This window comes from Dermacentor silvarum, chromosome 11, assembly GCF_013339745.2.
Source record: "Dermacentor silvarum isolate Dsil-2018 chromosome 11, BIME_Dsil_1.4, whole genome shotgun sequence".
NCBI lineage: Eukaryota > Metazoa > Arthropoda > Arachnida > Ixodida > Ixodidae > Dermacentor > Dermacentor silvarum.
This window is the reverse complement of record NC_051164.1, coordinates 4,506,022-4,527,156: the sequence shown is the minus strand read 5'-3', so window position 1 is coordinate 4,527,156 and position 21,135 is coordinate 4,506,022. Positions and strand designations below refer to the sequence as shown.

The 21,135-nt window shown below is 47.4% G+C and overlaps 1 protein-coding gene across 1 annotated transcript in view; it reads left to right on the top strand.

Annotated features, from left to right (window-relative positions):
• Positions 1–21,135, top strand: part of LOC119433600 (myb-related protein B-like) — a 200,707-nt gene that overhangs the window by 34,808 nt on the left and 144,764 nt on the right. Inside the window, exon 5 of the mRNA XM_049659049.1 lies at positions 17,676–17,799. Coding sequence (XP_049515006.1) covers positions 17,676–17,799 — 124 coding nt within the window. The remainder of the gene's footprint in view (positions 1–17,675; positions 17,800–21,135) is intronic.

Sequence of the window (21,135 nt, the reverse complement as noted above, 5' to 3'; positions counted from 1 at the left end):
CGCTCGGCGAGCTCCACACCGAGTCTCTCCACAGTTTGCTCACATAAAACGCAGCTTCACAGCAAGTTCGTATTCCCGCTCGTCTCGGACGATTTCGAAAGCACCACTGCAGTTTTTGCACGTCGCAAACGTTAATAAAGTGTTCACTGCACTCAAATCCACAATCGTAAACGTAGTCCCATCAGCCGGGCGAAGTGCATCGTCGGTACTGTCACCCACGAACTCGCGTTTCCTCTCCGTCGCTGGAGCGGAAGATAACGCCGATAGATTCGCTTTGGCTTTCGCCGCTTCCTCCTTCAGCTCGGAGGGTTGCCGGTAGCACGACCTACTGAACTACAGACCTGCACAGATCTCCTTGTTCCAGCACGCCTGGTCTAGTTCACCCCTTTTGCCGCTAGGGATATAACGTACGAGCAGAGTGGCGCTAGTTATAACCTGTTCGCTGTCGTCTGCTTCTGCGATCTGTTCCAGCACACGTGCCGCTATTTCGGCAGCCACAGATCGTTTACATAGTTTGTAAATGCATAAATTCACGAAAATAAAAAAGAAAACAAAATTTGTAAATGAGTGCTTCTCATTTCAATCACGAGATACAATAGGAAGAGCGGTGCAAGAAAGAAAAATGAGTACAGCCGGCAGACGATAACATTTCTTCCCGTTGCCTTCGCAGAAGGGGGAAAAATCTGAGTACCAGAAGATTCATAGGGTAAAATATAGTACAATGGAGTAATAATGAAATACAATAACAAAGAACTTGATATATTGATATGAAAAAGGAAATTTGAAAGAATCACGCAGACGACATGTATACGCAGAGCACACACAAACTGCGTGAATCTGCAGACGCTGCAGAAGGCATGTAACTTCAGCCTTGGCTACATGCAGCTTGCTTGAGTTAATTACAGGTGGGATCACGTAAACGATCACATTATGGTATACTGCTTTGTGCCATCATGTAAAGCAGAACAAAGCAAGGACTCTAGCGTCAGTTTTCACAGTTTCATAAAAGCTTTGCGATGCATATTTGACGGGCCGAACAAACACGTAAGCAATCACTCGATCAGTTAGTTTTTTTGTTTTTTGTTTTTTTTCTTGTGTGGAACGGCGCGAAATTTCCGCATAATGGCAAACCTAGAAAGAATTCGTGTACTATTTTACGCGTTATTACATACCACTACAATGAGTACACTTAAACAATTTTGACATACTAGCTGTTGTCTTCGCAAGAAATTGTCATATATGCTAGCAGCCCGCTACAGAAGAGCAGGCGCACACATTCGAACGCCGCCCAGCCGCTCGCCGAGTAGCAGACGAACAGGTTATAAAAGCGCCACCTATGGCCACCGGTTGAACGAAAGTGGCGCAAGCTGCTCCCATAGAAGCCGGACATCTGTGCAGGTCTGTAGTTCCAGTAGGTCGTGGCCGGTAGATCGTATCTTGCCGCGAGTGAAGGTCGAAGGCTTGGCGGCAGACGGACTCTGAATCGCAGCAGCCGCTCCGGCCGTTAGGCCTACCGTTCCTGCATCGACGATTTGGGCATCAAACGCTGAGGTTGTGGCGTCCTGGTCGTTTTGCGGCGTCGAGTAGCGCACTTTGCAGTTTTCGATGAGCGTCCGTCGCACTTTTTTAGCACCAAACTTGTGCCGCGTGCGAAATTTGCGCACCGTTTTCGACAACGCGGCACGCTTTCTCGCTGACACTGGGGCAAGATGGCGCGTCTCAATGCGCGTCAGCGTTGCCAGATTGGACAGTAGGGACGACACCAGAAACTCGCTAAAATTTCCCCAGATTTCACAAGAAACTAAAATTGCCAAAAAATTACTAAAAATCATCATTTCTTGTGAATAAACAGACACTCGCGAAAGTTTCTTAAAATTTTTTGTTGCAACTTTAGCGAGTGTGTTTATTCGCAAGAAATGTGCGCGTAAAGTGGGCGCGTCGAATTCTGGACTACAAAATTAACATTCGTCAAGTACTCACTTTATTATTTACAAATTTAGTCATGATGAGGAGCCTTTAATCATCACTTGGAGCATCGTAGATGTCTCAACGAAACCTGCTTAGCATATCGTCTGTGATAGCAAACTTCACGCAACAGCCGTCTCTGGAGGCACACGATGTGCGAATTCGTTCAATGGAACCCGAAGTTTTCAGTGACATCTTGTTTCTGTACTTTGTCTTCACACAAGTGACCTGACTGAAGACACGGTCCACCACTGCATTTGACACTGGGCACGAAAGGCATGCCAGCGAATACAATGCAAGTTCCTTGTAGGGCTTTTCACCCATGGCATTTTCAAACTTGAAAATCCCTGCTCATAATGTTGCAGAATCGTCTGGAAGTTTGCCTTCGAAGACGGCCTCCTCAAGATGCATAACAATTCTCCTGTATTGTATTTCAATAACGTCCAGGTTTTCTTCAATCAGATGTTGAAGTGGAAGTTGCAAAACAGAATGTCGTGCAGTTTGAGACAAAACTCGCGAAGGGTGAAGTCCACTCATGCCCTGAAAAATGGCTTGATTGGAGGGAAGACGCTTTTCCTTCACTCACTTCACTTGAACAGCTGACGCCGTCTAGTGAAGCTCCTCATAACTAGACATGCGTTGCAAATAGAAGCTTTGGTTGACTCTGCCAACGGATACGTCGACTCTGCACTCTGACTATGCCCTAGCGGTAGCTTATCAGCCTTACGATCGGGCGGCCATAGGCGCTCCCTAGTGGTAAACGTTTGGATGAGCAGCGACGGTGGGCAGTATTTCGGTAGAGTGGTTTTCCCCAGATTTCACCAGATGTTGTCTGGTGTAGAAGTTTGCTAGCCTGGCCACCAAAAGCTCCAGATTTTCACCAGATTTCCGAAATCTGGTGACGAGTTTCACCAGATGGCAACGCTGATGCGCGTCTCCAAGCGCGCAGCAGACGATGACCATGCCGTTCCGCCAATTGGGAGGCAAGCTCAAGTCACGTGCGCCAAGTGCCGAATAGGAGAGCGTTTTAGTATCTTTTTTTGGCGCGCAGTTTTAAAGTGGCCAATAGCTGAATGGGGCCCGTTCTGGCGGGAATTTGAAGGCAAAAAGCGGCTCTTTCAAATGAGACCAAGATGTCCGCGCTAGCACACGTGGAAGAGCAGGCGCGCGTTTCGGAACATGTGCCGTTTCAGCGTCAGTTTAGCCTGAAATTCAGCTAGTACGTGTCGTGTATGGCATCATTGCGGCTAAAATATTGACATTATCGGTATGAAATTAACAATATAGGTGCAATAATAGCTGTACATTCCAACAATGCAATTAAAAAAAATCGCGTTTTTTCGCGATTTTTGGTCGCCACAACCCGTGTCCCCCCTTACAGCTGCGTGTCTCCTCCTCACCCAGCGTGACATTATCACGACTCGCACTGGCACCGACGCATAGTTTCGCCTCCTGCTATTCTTTCTTAGTGGTCTGGGGGGAAGGCCTGGAGCGCTTTACTCCATGGTTAACAATGCATGGGAATCCGCCAGTAGTGAGGGAAGCCTGAGCTTGGAACCGACAGTTGCTGAAACATAGAAAGAGTACTTATTGGGCTGGTTGGTGATAGCTATTAGAAAAGGGGCCCTATTTGACAGATGAAGGAGAATTATTCGAAATATTCCAAGACATTCAGGAAAGTAGTGATGTTTCAGTGATGTGTCTGTAGCCTTGTACCAGTTTAGGCTGATTCACACTAGGCCTACGTGACACCGACATTGGTCTGCCGACTGTTGGCGACAGCATTCTCCTTCCTTTAAAGGAGTACTGACACAAAAATTTTCAAACTTGTTCTTTCTGCTGTAATAAGTAGCCAGTAATCACGGCGCGAAACCTCATTTGCTTCAGAGCGCTACAGTTAATTATTTAGTCTTCTTTACAGCGACCAGTCCAAGTTTCGGTTTCAGAGAGCAACGGGATGGGAGAAGAGGGATTGTAAACACAGTGAGCACGTGATCGCACAAAACTGTGACGTGTTCAAGCCAGCACGCTCGCAGGCGAGCGAGCTTCGTGTTGCTAGCTCGTCTGCTATGCCTGCACGAGCTTTGCGATGTCATCTCCGTCCTCGTTTTCGTCGTCCAGCGGCGACTATTTCCTCCAAGCGGGAGTCGCCACCGTATTATACGTGGCGAACCACTTTTGATTCGATCCACCACAGGCGAGCTGGCGATCGCCGGGAAACGGTATAGGCCTAGCTCTCTGGCCATCTGATCCGGGTCTGACGGCCCTTGCGATCCGTCAGCAGCTCGTAATAAAGCACCTATATTCGTCAACACAATCAACTTCTGCACATTTATGACGCTCATAACTGAACAGTACAATTAGTTTTGCCGATGGCATTAGTAGCGATGAGAAAACATGTTAGCAAGGCGAGCCGCTTCGTAGAGATGATTTCTGCGGCAGCTGCGCTGACCGCTTGCGAGCCAAAATCACACCAACGAATAACCATATCGCACAACATTTCATAACATGCACACTTTCGAGGTCACTTTACTCTAAGAGTTATCTCGTGTCAGAAACAATTGAGCCGATTTTTGTGCCGCCGTCAGCGACGAACGAGGCCAGCGTCTCGACTAGGGAGAAAAAAAAAAGCACCGGGACGAACGGAGTGCGAAGAAACTTGCTCGCCGGCCCTGCCCCGACGGCAGCGCAAACTCGTGACGAAGCGTTTTCTTAGTTACTTACAATCCTTCCTTGATGTCTGTCGCGAGGTGCTGCGCTTTGTGGGTGGCTGCGCGAACGTACTTTTAAAATTGATTTTAAATATGTGCTAAGCTATATTTGCCGCTGATATTTTGTAGACGATGAGTGTGTGTCCACGTAAATCAAACAAGTTATCTCGATTTCAAATTTTTGTGTCTGTACTCCTTTAAACCGTTGGTCACAGCGTTTTCCGTCCTGTAAACTGCTCGCCTCATCAGTTGTTGCTCGCGTCAGAAACTTGTTGGAACTTGTCGCATGAAACTACAAAACCATAATCTGTTTACTTTATTTCTCTTTTGTGGTGCTGCGGTTCGGCACATGTCTTCGAGTATTTTGTGCAGCAATAGGCAAATTCTGAAGGCCTAATAAAACTGTTGGTAGTGGTGCACATCTTTCTCTTTTGTTTGTGAATGTGTTAATTTGTGACCTCTGCTAATAGCGCAAAACATTGACACTGAACTGAGGCTTCTTCTGTTTGCCCTCCATTGGTAGAGTACTACAGTGGATACTTAAAGGAACATGGTGTAACTACATGCTAAACAATAGTATGCACCCCCCAGCTAGTACAAATTTGAGCTTATGTGAGCCACTGTCAGCCAAGAAAGAAATGCAACGCCACTGTAAATAGTGGACCTAACCTCCGTCCCTATTGACCCTTTTCGCGCCGATCCTGTGGGTGCTGCCATGTTTGATTATGCGTCCATTGCTTGCCTCAGCTGCCTCCTTTGCCTCCGTGTTTATGGGGCTCCTGCTTTGCCCAGGGGGGGCGCTGCTAATGATGATGATGATGATGATTTATTGGCATCCCCTTTGAAACGGGGCGGCGACAAATAGTCACCTAGCCTGCTTGATTTAATCAGGTATACTATACATGTTCTTTATCTAGCATTTTTGTATACCTCTCATTCTTTTTCTTTTTCAAAAATTTACCTGTTATTGCTGCCTATGATTTTAAGAGATCAGGTCGTATCCATCTTTTCCCTGATTATTTTCCACCAGTACTCTAATCGTCTCTTGCTGATCTCTACGGCTGATCTGTTTGTTTCCTTCCAATTTAAACCCAAGCGCTTCTGGGAGTTGCACGTTACCTACGGTTCTCGCTGGGTGGATACCGTCGCATTCCATTAGGATGTGCTGAGTGCAGTGGCGTAGCCAGAAATTTTGTTCGGGGGGGGCTCACTTTGCAGCACTGCCTCCTCGTAGAATTGGTCGAGGGATCAAATACATGAATAACTGCATTGCCATTGCCAATGTGATTGCGTATAACATGCTGCAAACGAATTCTCGAACGCTACGCACTGTCAAGACAAGTAAAATATGTATTTTTAATAAAACAATATTTTACTATGTCTCAAAAATTGCGGCAGAAATAACTGATGTCAATGCTTTTATGTTTTTTTCTATTTATTAAGTAAAGAAAATATCGTACGAACTTTAGAACTATATCACTTCTAAACCAGCAAAGCGGTGCATACCGCTGAAACGAAAAATGTAAAAGCCACGAAATGAACAAGTTCAGTACAAATATTTTAATGAATCTCTGTCATTCAAGAACATTGTTTACGTTTTTCTACATATGCAGCGGCCAGGGAAAAAATCTCAGTGACGCTGTCCTTCGTTCCAGTGTATTGCGCAGGAGCAGCTGTCACCGGTCGTGTATTGTGAGCAATTGCACCGAAATTATAGTCGCAACAGAGAGCACATATAAAAATTCAAAAAGCAGACATTCTTCAAAATATACATTAGAAATGCGAAGATACAATGGAATATACAATTGCGAAGTAAAGCTTGATAAAGGGCAACAAAGTGTGACTGGAAACAAAGTTCACTGCATGTACAAACAAAACCTAAAAACAAGTCTTTTAAGTATACTTATAAGTCTACAATAAATCCCCATACCGAAGCAAAAGTCACTGTATATAATGCGTTCAACAAGGCAAATAAACATGTTGCGCAATCACAGATAGTAAACTTTACGCATGGAAAGACACACGACACGACCCAGGCAAGAACAAAACTATGGTCGCAGAAATCATGATATGTATTGATGCTAACTGTTACAATACGCGGCAAACATTTCTGCGGTTTTTAAAGCTAATGAACAGTCATATGTTTTCATAATTACGCATTTATGGACCTGAAGGAACAGAGATCTTTACTTGCATTGATTTTTGTTGCTTCGCTATCTAAAGGACAAATTTCATTCGGCGGGGAAGTTTAGCGAAGCGATCAGTGACTTCGGACACGTTGATCTCGACGTCTCTGTGGGTGTAGAGAAGCGCCAGGCCAACCATGCGTTCCTCAGACATTGTAGAGCGCAAGTAGTTTTTTAGTAGTCTCATGCTTGAAAATGTTCTCTCTGCGCTAGCAGTGGTCACTGGAAGGGTGACTAGAATCTGCAGCAGTTTGTACACATTCGGATAGAACCTGCAGTCGCAATGAGAGAGGGCATCTATTCCGGTGCTGGGGCGCTCGCTTGCTGCTTTGTTCGCCCACTTTGTCCACCATAGTCGCAGTTCTCCCAAAGCAGCCCTCGCATCCACGTCCTGCTCAAAAACGGCCAGGAGATTTTCTGCTCCTTTCTCTCGATCATCTTGCATTTGTGGTATTGCGCATGGTACAATTACACAAAAGTCCTTTAAGATTGTCCTGTGCTTTTCGAACCGTTGGTGTAGCTGTGCTAGTACGTGGTCTATGAATGGAATAAACACAGTTCTCCGGAAATACTCCTCAGCATTTTCTGATGCCACGCTCCCACGATCCTGCTGTCGGACACCGGCTCGTCGGCTCGTGATTTCCACATTCAGTTTTTTTGCAAGTTCCTGTACTTGTGCAAATATTTCTGAAAATGAAGAAGTCGCATTCTTGCGGTCATTTTCGATCACCTGCTGTACCACATCTATGTCGTCAATAGCGGCGCTCATGTCGATGTTCCTGGTCTGCAACCTCTTTGATAGAGGCAGAGTCACCGCTAACACATGCTCCGCCACATGCAGGCTCACAAGGAATGCCGGTGACAAAAGTGCCAACGCTAGACTATTTGCCTGAACTGGACTTTCACCACTGCCGTTTAACTTTATCTCCTCTAGTGCCGCGATCACCGGTTCAAACAGATTCAGAAATGAAAGAACTGCTTCGTGCTTTTCCACCCAGCGCGTTTCACATAATCCCAAAAGTCGCTGCCTTGTGGACTCAGGACACATCAAACTTATCATTTTTCGTAAAACGTGTGTGCGGTTAGGAGATTTGCGGAAAAAGTTCGACGTTGCCTTTAGCGTTCCAAAACAGTTGCGGATGTCTGTGATGGAGCACGCCGCACACAGAACTAGGTTGAGGGAGTGGCTGGCGCAATGTGTGTATAGTGCTGCTGGATATTTCTCGCGAACGGCAGCTTGCACACCATTCGTTCTACCAGCCATCGAGCTGGCACCATCATAACCTTGGCCACGAAGATGATGCATGTCAATTCCAAGGTCTATCAGAAATTTTATAATGGTGTCAGCGAGGGCCCTGCCACTTTGGTCCTGAATTGGCACAAAACCTAAAAACACTTCTTCGATGTCGTAGGAATCCTTGCTTAGGTACCTTGCACAAATGGTAAGCTGTTCGATTCCAGCAATATCCGCCGTTTCATCAGCAAGTACGGAGAAGCAGCCTGCAGCGTTTACTTTTGCAACTAGGCTTTCTTTGATAATGTCACCACAGATTTCTATAATTTGGTTTTGTACATCTGGGCTTAAATACGAGGCATTACTGGGGCAACTTTCCAAATGGTTCTTCAGATCTATGTCTCCACAATCAGCTCGCATGCGAAGAAGCGCTCTGAAAATACCAGTATTTTCAGCGGGGGCTTTGGTTAAATCCATAGGACCACTGTCCCTATGACCACGGAGAGCCAGACCTTGTCGCCCGCAAAAAATAACTGTCTCAATAATAGGGCGCAACTTTCTTCTGTTTTCTATTATTTGACTTTGCCTGCCCTGGTCCAGCTGATCGATCACATTGGGCGCGCTTCCTGAGAATGTTTGGACAAAATTGTCAGCTGCCAGCTGACAGTCACGGTGATATTTAGTATTTTCGTGTGCGTCGAAGATTTCGATCGCATGCTTCCATTTCTGGAACGGCTTGGACACGAGGGCTCCAGTGCGGGCATGTTGTCCCTTGCCAACTTCATGTCTGCAGAAAAGGACACACACTCGGCAAAACGCACCTTCTTGAAGCGCTGAGTAGCTGTGGTACCTATCAAGCCAAGCCAACTGAAACCTTCGTTTTTGGTGCAAATCTTTCGTGCATTTGAACATGTAACCTTGCGGAGGAACCCAAGGAGAAGTTAACAGCTGATATCTGGTGTGATCCTCTATTTTTGAGCAATCCTGGTACATCCCAATGTCAAACTTGCTTGTTTCCACCTTTTGTGGATCTGAAAGAAGGAAAGATTTAATGCATCACTATGTAGTACGGTATGACTGTGCCGTTTTCAAACTGTATACTAATCCAGCGAATAATAAAAAATTGGCGGGAATTCTCACCTGAGGAGCATGTTGGCACAGGCGGTGCCGTTGCAGGTGCCTGCGGCACAGTTTTCAGGTGAGTCTCTGAAGGCAGGTCTTCAGTGGCGGTAGAAATAATATGTCTAGAAGCAGTACCTGTGAAAACCGGAAGGGATAAAAATTAAGCAGCGGCTGTGAGATGTCGCTGCTCCCCTTGAACCAAAGGCGTTTCCAGGTTCGGCGGGAAATGTATGTTGCCAGCCGTACAAGACACCACCTTTTCCTTTCTTTTTTTAATCACTTAACGACGTGTATGACAGCAGTATTACGTGTGAAAGTACATCTTTTTGCCTTCATGAGCAAGGCCCTTCCTGCATACTCGCAGCGTAACGCCCTGGTCCGCGGTTTCGTGACTTGACTGAAAAGCTGTTACCGAACAAACTGGCGGAAACCGCCCGTGTTTAGTTTTCTTTTCATGTTTTTTACGCATGTGTGCCGGCAACACAGTTAGCGTGAGAATTTCCGCCAGTGGCGCAGGAATGAGTGTAATGAGTGAGTACATAAAGGAGGCTGATGTACTACGTTGCCAACGTTCATCCTGCCGTCACTGCAAATGTATCAGGCTATCAGCATGCTCTTATCACGGTGCATCTTTGTCTCTACCGCACAGGAGAAATAGCTAACATCTGAAGGTAATTAATTAGCTTGGTCTTACGTTTTGCACGACTATGCAAGCGGTGGTGCTACACACGTAGGCTAGCTCATTAGAGAGCTTCACCATCTCTGAAATAAGAACGCTATGAAGAGCAGAGTTGGTAAATTACCAAGAGTAGGGTCTTGATCCCCTTGAAGGAGCTCGACTTGCGGGACATCTTCCTGCCCAGCATCACCTTCAGTGCTCGTCTGACGCCCTAGGCAAGTAATTGTTTCGTTGGTAAATTATGGTCAATTATACAAATATTTTGAAGGATAAGCATATTAGTGGAGCTTAGTACAAGTTTAAAAAAATATATATGTAGTCTACAAAACCATCGTGCCCCTAGTTGTTGTTTTTTTAAAAAACCGGTTATTCGAACGCTAAGATGCATTACAGCAAACTGTCAGTCAGTCTTGAGTGACAGTTCGAGCTGTGAAGCTGTCAGTAAATTTTTTATGATAAACAAGCAGTTATAGCTACATTATAAAAAAGTCGCAGTTTCGCCCGAAATTTGAAGCATCAATTGCGATAGCAAATTAGTAGACAGCTATACGAAGTAAGTAATAACCAAGCACGGTGTCCCGCGCGCACAGGTAAACATGAACACATCTCGCTGGATGACCGCGGGAGCTCGTCAAAACGAAAGCGCACCAGCGGCAGGCCGAAGTGCGCACCCGCGAAGGCCTCATCTTCAAAGCGATGTGCGATGAGCAAAAGCGCATTCACCGAGCGCCGGTAGCTTCGTATGCGCTGCGCTTTCGACGTTTAGTTCGCGTTGAAGTGAGAGCCAGCGCGAAGGTCAATTTGCTCGCTGCCACGTCGCAAATTGCTTTCAAGATAGCTCCGTGAGCAGCAGCCGCGGAAGCTGAACGCACCCCCCTCCCCTCCCGTCGCCTACTCCCCGTGCCTCGCGCGTGAACGAAGAGGCATGCGCTTCCGGCCGCCTCCCTCTCTCGCGTGCGCGAGATTAAGCTACGGTTGCCGGCTCACCCTCGCACGCTTTCACTCGCACACACAACGCACGGCGCACGGTGACGATTTTATCGCCGTTGGACTTTACACGGAACCTCACAGCGACGGCAACAATGCGCTTGGAGTGTCCAATTATCGCAATAACAACTTAATCGCCATGGTAGGGTTTGAAGAGTTGTGGGTTATGTTTAGAAATAAAGTCACAGTTTCGCCGGAAGGGCCAAGCAATGAATGTCGATAGCAGCACAATGGAAAACTAAATCAACAAACAAACACATCTCATTCCATGGCCGCGGACACTCGCTATGAAAACGCTGGCGTGAACAGGAGCGGCAACAGCAGCTACTTTCGTGCTGCCACTCGCTTAACGCGAACTAAGCGGAGAGCAAGGCGAACAGCACAAGACGCAATGTGTCCACAGGACCCCATCGCATAGGGCCCGCGCGGCCGCCGCAGCCGGCGAACGACCATTGTTTCTTTTTCCAGTTTGCTAGCCAGAAAGCGTCCAAAACGCTGCCAGGTCAAAATCCACTCTGCCAGAGAAAAACGAACGCGCACCGAAGTGCGGCGCGCGGTGGAAGGGACAACACGAGAAAAACGCATGCGCTCTGGCTGGCTCTGGCAGCCCGCAGGTAGCGAGAACAAGAAAACTGAAAAGACTCAATGTGTCCCCGAGATTACAAGTCAAATAAGAAAAAATAAATAAGAACATAGTTACCTTTGCTGGCTGTAGTGTCTTGACATGGACGCTTTGGCGCAGGGGAAAAAAATGTTGATATTTTTTTCTGTGACATGACGGCACAAATAAATCACCACAACGCTTCGTCTCATCGGACCTCACTGCGTACTTTGTCAACTTGTCTGATAGTGTGCTCATTTGGCTTGTCTCGTTGGATTGTCTTATGTACGACTTTAAAAAGTCAGTGCACCTTTGGCGTCAAAAGTTTATAAAAAACATTAAACCTATAAAGTTCGGGAATTGAAAATCTAAATCACATCCTTGGAAATGTCAGTCAAAAGTTTGAGAACTTTATACTCATAAAGTTTCGGAATTGAAATCCATGCGCTCGGTAGATTCCGCGGCCGCCGTGAGATGCCGCCACGAGTCCGCTCGCCATCGGCCATCGAAGCTCCCTTGAAACTTTGTGCTCGGATGGGGCTTCTTGCGTTACGTGACTCCGGGTGCATGGCGTTGCCACGAAATCCAGCACGAGTTCGCAATGTTCGCGCCGAAATGTCTTTTCGAGCGTGAAAAATACATTTTACACAAAATCCAGAATGATGTCCCGCGCCAGTGGTTGTTTTGGACGGCGGTGCATAACAGCACGAAAAAATTTCGGGGGGGGGCTGAAGCCCCATAAGCCCCCCCCCTGGCTACGCGCCTGGCTGAGTGGTCTCTGGATCTTTACTGCAGCATACACATGTCTCATCTAGTTCCGAATATTTGTTCCGATATGTTTTCGTCCTTAGGCAACTTGCTCGAGCCTCAAATAGCAAGGCACTGCCCTTTGTGTTATCGTACAGATTTTCCCTTCTAATTTCTTTCTTCTCATTCTTGTAAATCTCCATTGTCCTTTTCGTTTCCATTCTTTGCATCCAATTCACGGTCTCTATTTCTCTCACTTTCTTTCTGATGACCCCTGGTTGTCTATTTACAGTTTCGATTATCCTGTACTTGGTTGCCAACTTCCTTGACCTCTTCCTCCATTCTGTGTCCACGCTTTTCATGTAGAGATACTTGTGCACTTTAGCCGCCCATTTATTTTCATCCATGTTCCTGAGCCTTTCTTCAAAACTAATTTTTCTTTGTGCTTCTCTGACTTCAAAAGAGGCCCAACCCATGTCACCATGCACTGCCTCATTTGTCGCATTACCGTGGGCTCCCAAAGCCAACCGGCCTACTGATCTTTGGTTAACTTCCAAATCCGCCAATATATCCGATTTTAAGCATATAATGGCATTTGCAAATGTTAGCGCTGGCACCATTACTCCTTTCCAGATTCCACGCACCACCTCATACTTATTGTGGCCCCACAGTGCTCTGTGTTTCATTATTGCTGCATTCCGGTTCCCCTTTATTTTCAGATTATCGTGGTGGTTGCTTGAGTAATTCTTTCCTTCGTTTATGTGTACGCCTAGGTACTTATATTGCTTCACTATGGCTATTACTAGCTGTTGAATTGACACCACGAAGTTACTCGTGTGTTCATTAAAGATCATAATCCCTGATTTCTCTGTGCTTAACTTAAGGCCTAGATTTGTCGCTGCGTTCCCACAGATATTCGCAAGTATCTGTAAATCTTTTTTATTGTCCGCTAGTAGCACAATGTCGTCTGCGTACATCAGTCCAGGGACCTTCTGTTGCACCATTTGTCCATTACGCATGTAGGATAAATCAAAACCTAATTCGCTGTTTTCCAGTCGTCTTTCTATGCCCTTGACGTAAAGCGTGAACAACAATGGTGACAGAGGGCATCCTTGCTTCAATCCTTGGTGGATTCCCACCATTTCATTTCCTTTTCGGCCTTCCCATGCCACTTGTACTTGGTTGTCTCGATATATCTCCCTCAGCAGCTCCACGAAATCGTCATCTATGCCTTCGTATTGAAGAATATCCCCCAACAATTCCCTGTCTACGTTGTCATAAGCTCCTTTAATATCTAGAAATGCTATCCATAAAGGTCTTTTCTGAGCTACTGAAATCTCTATGCACTGAGTTAGTACAAACATATTGTCTTCTAAGCGTCTGCCTGGCCTGAACCCATTCTGTAGTTCCCCCAATACACCGTTTTCCTCCACCCACTTCGACAGTTCTAATTTTATGGCTTGCCTTGCCATTCTATATATCACCGACGTTACTGTAACTGGCCTGTACGAGCTCATCTTATCCTTATCTCCTTTGCCTTTGTAGATGAAATTCATCTTGCTTTCACGCCATCCAACGAGAGTATTCTTTGTTCTAATCACTTGCTCTATGGCATTGCTTTTTGGACCGAGGTTTTTGATTAGCTGTATTGGGATTTCATCGGGTCCTGCTGCCGTGTTGTTAGGGACATTTTCTGCTGCCTTTTTCCAATAAAAGCTTTCTATGCTAAATTTTGATCTCTTAGGCCTCTCTGTTGTTGCTGGATCTGTTGTCTGAACTACGCTTTTTCTCGTGCCGAAGTTATGCCTGATAATGTCTGTGATGTACCGCAGCGCATCATCGCCTTCATAGATGTTACTGTCTTCATCCCTTATAGCCGTTTGCGAGTTTCTAGTGGAGATCCGAGTGCTTTTATATGGTTCCAGAATCTTTTTGGGGCGCTTTTGTCTCTTTTGTGAATGTTATGCACCCAGCGTTCACTTGCGCATTTAATTTTCTCTTGCACGAGCTCACTCGCAACCCTTTTCTTTTCTCGGTATGTATTCCATCTAAGGAGCACCTCTTCTTGTAATCCCAACTTTTGGCTTCTCGATGAACCCTAGATGCCTCTTTACGCTCTTCTATAGCTTGTTTAATTTCCTTGTTCCACCACTTACGTGGTTTCCTCTTTCCAATCCAACAATTGTTTTGCCGTGTCCGCCTTATTTCATGCTGCATAACCTCCACCAGTTCCTTATATTCCCAGACTGCTGTAGGAAAAGCCTCAATTTTCGTCTCTATGTTGTTTGCGATCTCGGTTATTTGCTCGTCATTCATTTTTAAAAACTCTGAGGCTATTGGTTCATGTTCTGCGCTGGTATCTTGCCCAAACTTTAATGCTAAACGTCTATGATCGCTTCCCAGGCAATTTTTTCCATTTTCGTCTATCATTTGGTCTAGTTGTTCGTAGACCATTTCTGAGACTAAGGCATAGTCGATACATGACTGCCTGTTTCCGCATTGCCACGTTACCTGTCCATGACACTTATTCTCCCTGTTAACTACTATAAGGTTCTGTTCATCACACAAATCCAGCACTAGAGAGCCGTTGTAATCAGTATATCCGTCTAAATCGTCCATGTGCGCGTTCATATCTCCCACTAATATCACCTGGGCCGAGTTACTGAACTCATTAATATCGCTAAAAGTGGTGCTAAAGAGCGCCCTCTGTCCTGAACTGGGTAGTACCAAGCTCGGTCGTCTGCTTCGGAAAGCACGTTTGCAATATGGACCCGCCACTTTTGGTTGTGTTGTACCACGGCCTGCAGCGAATATAGGGTGCCGAAGATTTTTCAGGGGTGGCACGCTGCGTAAAGGCAAGCAATTATGCAACGCCGAATACGTGTACGCCGTGCAAGAAAAAGGCGGCAAAGTTTTAGTGCGGTTTCAATCACAAGTGAAGCGAGTCGCGTTGCACGCTGCTAGATTCAGGCGCACGGACGCGAGGAAATGCTTGCTATAAATGAATTCACAGCAGCGATAAGCAGACATCATGTGTACGGAACTATTCGAGCGCACGACGGTATGCGCCGCGATGGCAGCGGTCTTTCAGCAAGCCGCGAAACGGCGAGCCTCCTACTATCTTTGTTGACTGCATGCCGCTAGACAAGTAGTCATGCCTTAGCTGTAGTAGCTGTGTGTCTGTCCCTTTAGCAACTAATAACTGATGCAATGCATATGAGCTCGCAGTAACATACGTGCGAATCCCGCTGCAGCGCGAGCTCGTGCGCTGCTCGCGAGATGTAGCTTGTAACGACAGCTAGGGCTCGAACATCGATGTGCTGTAATCAATACTGCCTTGCTGGTGCTGCCTCAACGTGCTGGCTTGAGGTCAAGGATGAGCACATTTAACCCTGAAACCTGTGCTGCTCGTAGTGGGGTAGTGAAGTTATCCAGCGCGCCCGACGCTCTGCTTTGAGGCCTTGAAGGAAAACGGTAGAATCTGATGTTGGGATTCAGACCTTCTTGTTCGTGGCAGCTCACGACGCAGCAGTAACGCCAGTGACGCTTTTTTGAGGCTGAGCTCGGTCTCTCTGAATCGGCGTAGCCGATTCCTTCTGTTTCCAACATTACGTCCCACAGTACATGGAGAGTCCGTTTTCGTTAAACTAGACTGCGGCCAGCTCGCAACGTGGTCGGCGTGGTTTGTCAGAAATGACGAGCCTTTTTGCACTCGCAACAGGGCAGAAAAAAGTGCGAATTAATGCAAAACTCCAGCTAGAAACGTGCTTCGCCACAGCCAGGGCTCAATACTACAGCATAGACCACTTATAACGTGCTTATAGTGCAGGACTGGATATTATACGGTCGTTTCAGACTCCCGTTAATTTTCCCATAGCACTCTATGTATACGCATATTGTTTATAGTGCAGTTGTGGGACATGAAATACCGGTTATAGTGCGGCTGCCTGGAAGTTCAGCAGTCAACCTAGACTGCAAACGCTCCCCTCAAGCCACAAATACCGTATTTACTTAAATCTAATGCGCACTTTTTTTCCGATAAAACAGGTCCAACAATTGCGTGCGCGTTAGAATCGAGTACGACCCTAAATCTGTGTTATCATATAGCCGATGCCATTTCAAAATGGCCGCCATACGACCCTAAATCTATGTTATCATATAGCCGTGGGCATTTCAAAATGGCCGCCTCGCACATGCGTCGAGCCTAGCTACTCTCGAGCCTAGCTACCGTAGCTTCCTCCGTGTGCTGCAGTACACATGCTTAGGCAATAGTGTACTGTCTGTCTTTCTCTGCATCTGCTCTATCAGCATGAAGTACCGAGTTCATCATGATGCCGCATTTAAAAGCAAAGTGATCATGTGTGCGGAGACGGACGGAAATTGGGCCACATCACGGGTGTTCGGAGAATCCGAAACTTGCGTTCGGGACTGGCGCAAACAGAAGGAGAGGATTTTCGCCAGCAAAGCAATGCTGAACGGTAAAGCCCCTCAATGTAGGAATGGTTTGTAGACCGAAGCAGTACGTAATCTGCGATGATCCACTTCGGCGATACGATCGCCTTGGCCATATCGGGAAAGCAATCTGCGACGGGGAAAGTCTGCAGCGCGCCGTGTTTTCGCCATTGAAGCGAGAGGCATGATGGCACGAAGGTCAATTCGCTCGCCGCGCTTCGTCACTCGAGCGTTTTGGCAGTTCGTTTCCGCGGTCAACGAGCGAGATGTGTTCATGTTTGCTTGTGCGCACATGACACCGTGCTCGTTAATTTATCTAGTAAGCGAATACGGAACCTAGAGTACGGTGACAGCGACGGCAGAAATGCACCTGGAGTATCCATTATCGCAATAAAATAGTTGTTTTGGTTATAATGCGGTACCGCTTATACTGCGGATATTGGCGACTCCGGCGACTTACATTATAAGCGGTCTACACTGTACCAGGTTACTGGACGCTGGTAGCAGCATCTTGTTACGCTTGCCTAACCACAACGCCTTACAGGCACATTTTCGTGTTCCATGAGTGTTCTTGTCAAAAATCATTGAAAAAGGTCGCACGTTACGCTGTGTTGTGAAAGACTGCTGTGAAAAATTTACACCTGCTGCAAAGTAGAGTGCACATAACTGCAAGATGGACACGTGTGCGTCTCTTGGGCCGTTCGGGCCCCACCAGTTCGGCACGTGTTGGCATCTCGTGCTGCGATGATTCGCGCAATGGTTTGCATTACGGTAATGTCAATATACCTAGTCTGCCAAATTTTTTACTGCCTTTGGATCGTGCGTTTTTCCGATTAGTGTTATATCTGTCGGCTTTTTTTTTCTTTTTTCAATACATGAATGAAGTTCTATTGTAGTTAGTCCGCTAGCTGACTCTAGTGAATTTGAAAGGATATTGATCATTTGGGCACAGCATTATCTAGCTGACTGGAGTGAACCATTTGGGTTGCAGGACTGACAATGCCATCAAGAACCACTGGAATTCGACGCTCAAGAAGCGTGTTGAGTTAGAAGGGGCCCGGAGCGAGCATACCCGCAAGATGGATGCGACCTCTTCAGCGTTGAAGCAGCGAACGGTGAGCGGAACAACCTTTGCTCCATTGCTATGGCTGCCCTATGGAGGTGGCTCGCTTTGATGCTCTTGTTTGTGGGAAAACTTTTGCTTAGTAGCACCTGGGTAAGCCCATCATCTCCTGGTGCCTTCTGCATGAACGTAAAGCAGGAAATCTTAAGAAAATATTTTGCAAGCTTTTGTGCCTTTGCAAAGCGACAACCCCAATTTCTGTGTAGCATAATATGCGACGAAGCTGTTAAGAGAACTGAAAATCCAGCTGGTTGGTCATGCATGAGTAACCTACAAAGAATCTTTTTTCTTTTTTCAGTTCAAGGAAAGAAAAAGACGCAAGCGTTTAGTGCTGTGTGTGTTTGCCTCTCTGTCTTCTTTGTCTTTCCTTGCTCTGAAAAAAATTTAGGTACGCCTGTTGTAAGGCCTGTTGTGCTTGTTTTACTTGGTCTCTGGTTCCCAAAGAATCTGTTTGCAGAGCTCACGCACCCTACCTCTGGACAGAGCTTTTAAAAATGCTGGTAGGCACCATAGCAGCTGCTAGGAAATAATGCTTACGCCTCCGAACCAGGAAAGGTGCTGTCAATGTTTCTAAAGAATGAAGGTCTCCTGTACAACCGTGCGAATGTTTCAAGCAGAAATGTGCCATTTGCTTGCTATTTTAAACCTAGTCGAATCTCGATAATTCGAACTCGAAGGGGCCTGAAAATTTGTTTGAATTAAAAGAAGTTCTAATTAAAAGAAGGACGTATTTTTGAAGTACTTGAGCACCATAGCACGATGCACGAACGGTGCGAGTCGTGAAATATAGTGGCGCGCAAGCGCATAGCGAGTGCAACTGCCCACGCTGGCCAACGCTCACTTCCGAATAACGGCAGAAAATGAAACTTCAGGGATCTGGCGGCGCCGGCATGGCGACGGGCGGGCACGCGGAGACCGTGGAAGGTTAGGGATGAGGGCGGCAGGTGTGGGGATTGAGGGTTGCGCCGGCGTCATGGCGCGGGCTAACACCTGTTCTGCCGTCCCCCGGTTTTCTCCGTCCCCCGGTTTTCCCTGTCCTCCGCGTAACTGGTTCCGTCAGCGCCCCGCCCTCAGCGGCGGTTGCGCTGAGGGCGGGGCGCTGACGTCACGAGGCGGCCGGCGTTTCGGCTGCTAGCGGCGGAGCGTGCCTCGGGACTTCTCTCCGGGACCAGCGCACGGTACGTTCATGCTTTCCTCTCGTCCGCCGACACCTTTGTGACTAGGACTGGAGCTCGCGCACGGTGCCTTTGCCCGTGCGGGGAGCGCGTACTTCGTGCTGATCCTTTCCCGATGCTAAGCCGACGAGCGGTGCCATTAGTGCTCGCGCGAGGTCGTACCCCGCCGAGCCGCACTTGCCGAAAGCCTAAGCCGAAGGATATTGCCGTGCTCTCGCGAGTTGACCCATTGGTTATTGCCAGAGCAAGTAGCATAGCTGCTGGGACTTTTCCTAGCGGCGTGTCCCAGCTTGATCCTGTGCTCTCGCCGCGACGTGCTATAGGCGCCTGTTATTGTATTTTCGCCCTGGTGCGGGACCCCTTTGGCTCCCCTCCGTGCGGGCGTTTGTGCAGTGCTGGTGCCGACGGTTTCAGCAAACAGTTTCCGTCAACTCAGGGCTTTACTGTGTTTTTGCGTGCGTCGCTCGGTAGCCCCTTGCGGCCTCTGAGCTCGCGCGCGAGCGGTGCTGGAGGCGACGGCTGACGCGGCCCTGTGGCTCGCTAAGCTCGAACCCGCGGTGGTTGGTCTCCTGTGAGACACCAAGAACCCACACAGGGAAGCAGATTTGGCCTCGGCAACTCCGCCGCTTCGGTGGCTCCCCTCGCCCTCTCTCTCGACTTCCTCGTAGCTCCCTCACCTTCCGCCGCTCCAGCCGGCCCGTCGCCCGTTTAGCCCGCTCTCCGGAGCTTTCTTTTCTGCCGTTATCAGGAAGCGAGTGTTGGCCGGCGTGGGCAGTTTTGTTGGCTGGACTGGGCCTCCGCCGCTGCATTGAGGGGGGTCTCTCTCCTAAGCTTTTGCTCTATGGCGGTGTCGGAGCAATGCCGGTCGAAGGCGCGGCCACGTTATTTGGCGCGCTGCTGCGAGCATTGTCGGTGCGCGGTATGTTCGTATTAACCGTTGCAAATGCTTTCGCATTCGAATTACCGAGCGTTTTTGCCCATTGGAATAGACACAACTTTGACGGGACCACAGCGTCAGTTCGAATTAAGCTTTCGAATTAAGCTTTCGAATTATTGAGATTCGACTTTAGTACAGTCAATGTCCGATTTTTCAGATTCTTTAGGGGCTGTGAAAACATCCCAAAAATCGGGCAGTCCAAAAAAAAAAAAAAATGAATGCATGCATTGTACTGGCCCAAAGGGCTCAAGTCGCCGCAGGCACGTCTGAAGTAGCTCTGAAGGCCTGCCAGTACAATTATGAGGTGTATCGGTGCTTGTACTGTACATTTATTTTAATGCTCCGACGTGTACGTCTGCGTGCACGCTATTGGCACTTATCGACGAACCGGAGAAATGCGCATGGTGTTAAGTTACAGCCTCCGAGATTCAAGCCCAAAAGCTTAGGCGCGCTACCCCTTTTCGGAGGCTGGGTGGCGACAAGCTGCCGGTGTATTTATTGCGCAGTTCGTGCGCTTCTGTTACGCACTGCAATGTGATTTTTGACTCTCTTGCATGAGTAATGGATATTTTTTGGATCGAGCGCACCTCGTGTTTGCAGTCTCCGCCATTTGGCGAGTGCGGAACCTGGGAAAATTTATCAGTAGCTCGCGGAACCCCGAAGAAGGGCCTGCAGAACCCACTTTGAGAACCCACGCTCTAGAGTCTGCTCTTCTATGCACTTTCCGTAGCTGTGCATGACTGTCCATATGCACGCCAGAAAAATTCCGCAGAACTGATTTTCCATATTCATTGTCCTTGTGCTTTAAGTTGTCGGTTATTTCGCCCTCGTGCTGCGATCTGTTAGCCTCCTGCTTAGCTTGCAGTGTAGATCAACTGCCCTGGTCCTGGGTTCGAATCCCGGACCAGGACGAATTTTTCTTCAACTGCAAAGCTTTGTTTCTGAGAAATCCATGCGGGTTTCCTTTGTAGCTTTGTGCTACCTATGGGTGGATGTCAATTTTTCCTTTCTTAAAATCTTAAAAGTAGGGGTGTGTCAATATCGAGTAGCAGATTGCGGAACGAATCAAGGAAAAAAGAAATATCGTATCGATTATTCAAGAAAATTTTTCACACAATCTAATGCTTACAAATTTTGGGCAAAAAAATATGGTGCTGCACGTGCTCGGGAGTCTCCTAGCATTGCATGGCAAGTCTATCAAGCAGTGTTGTACACG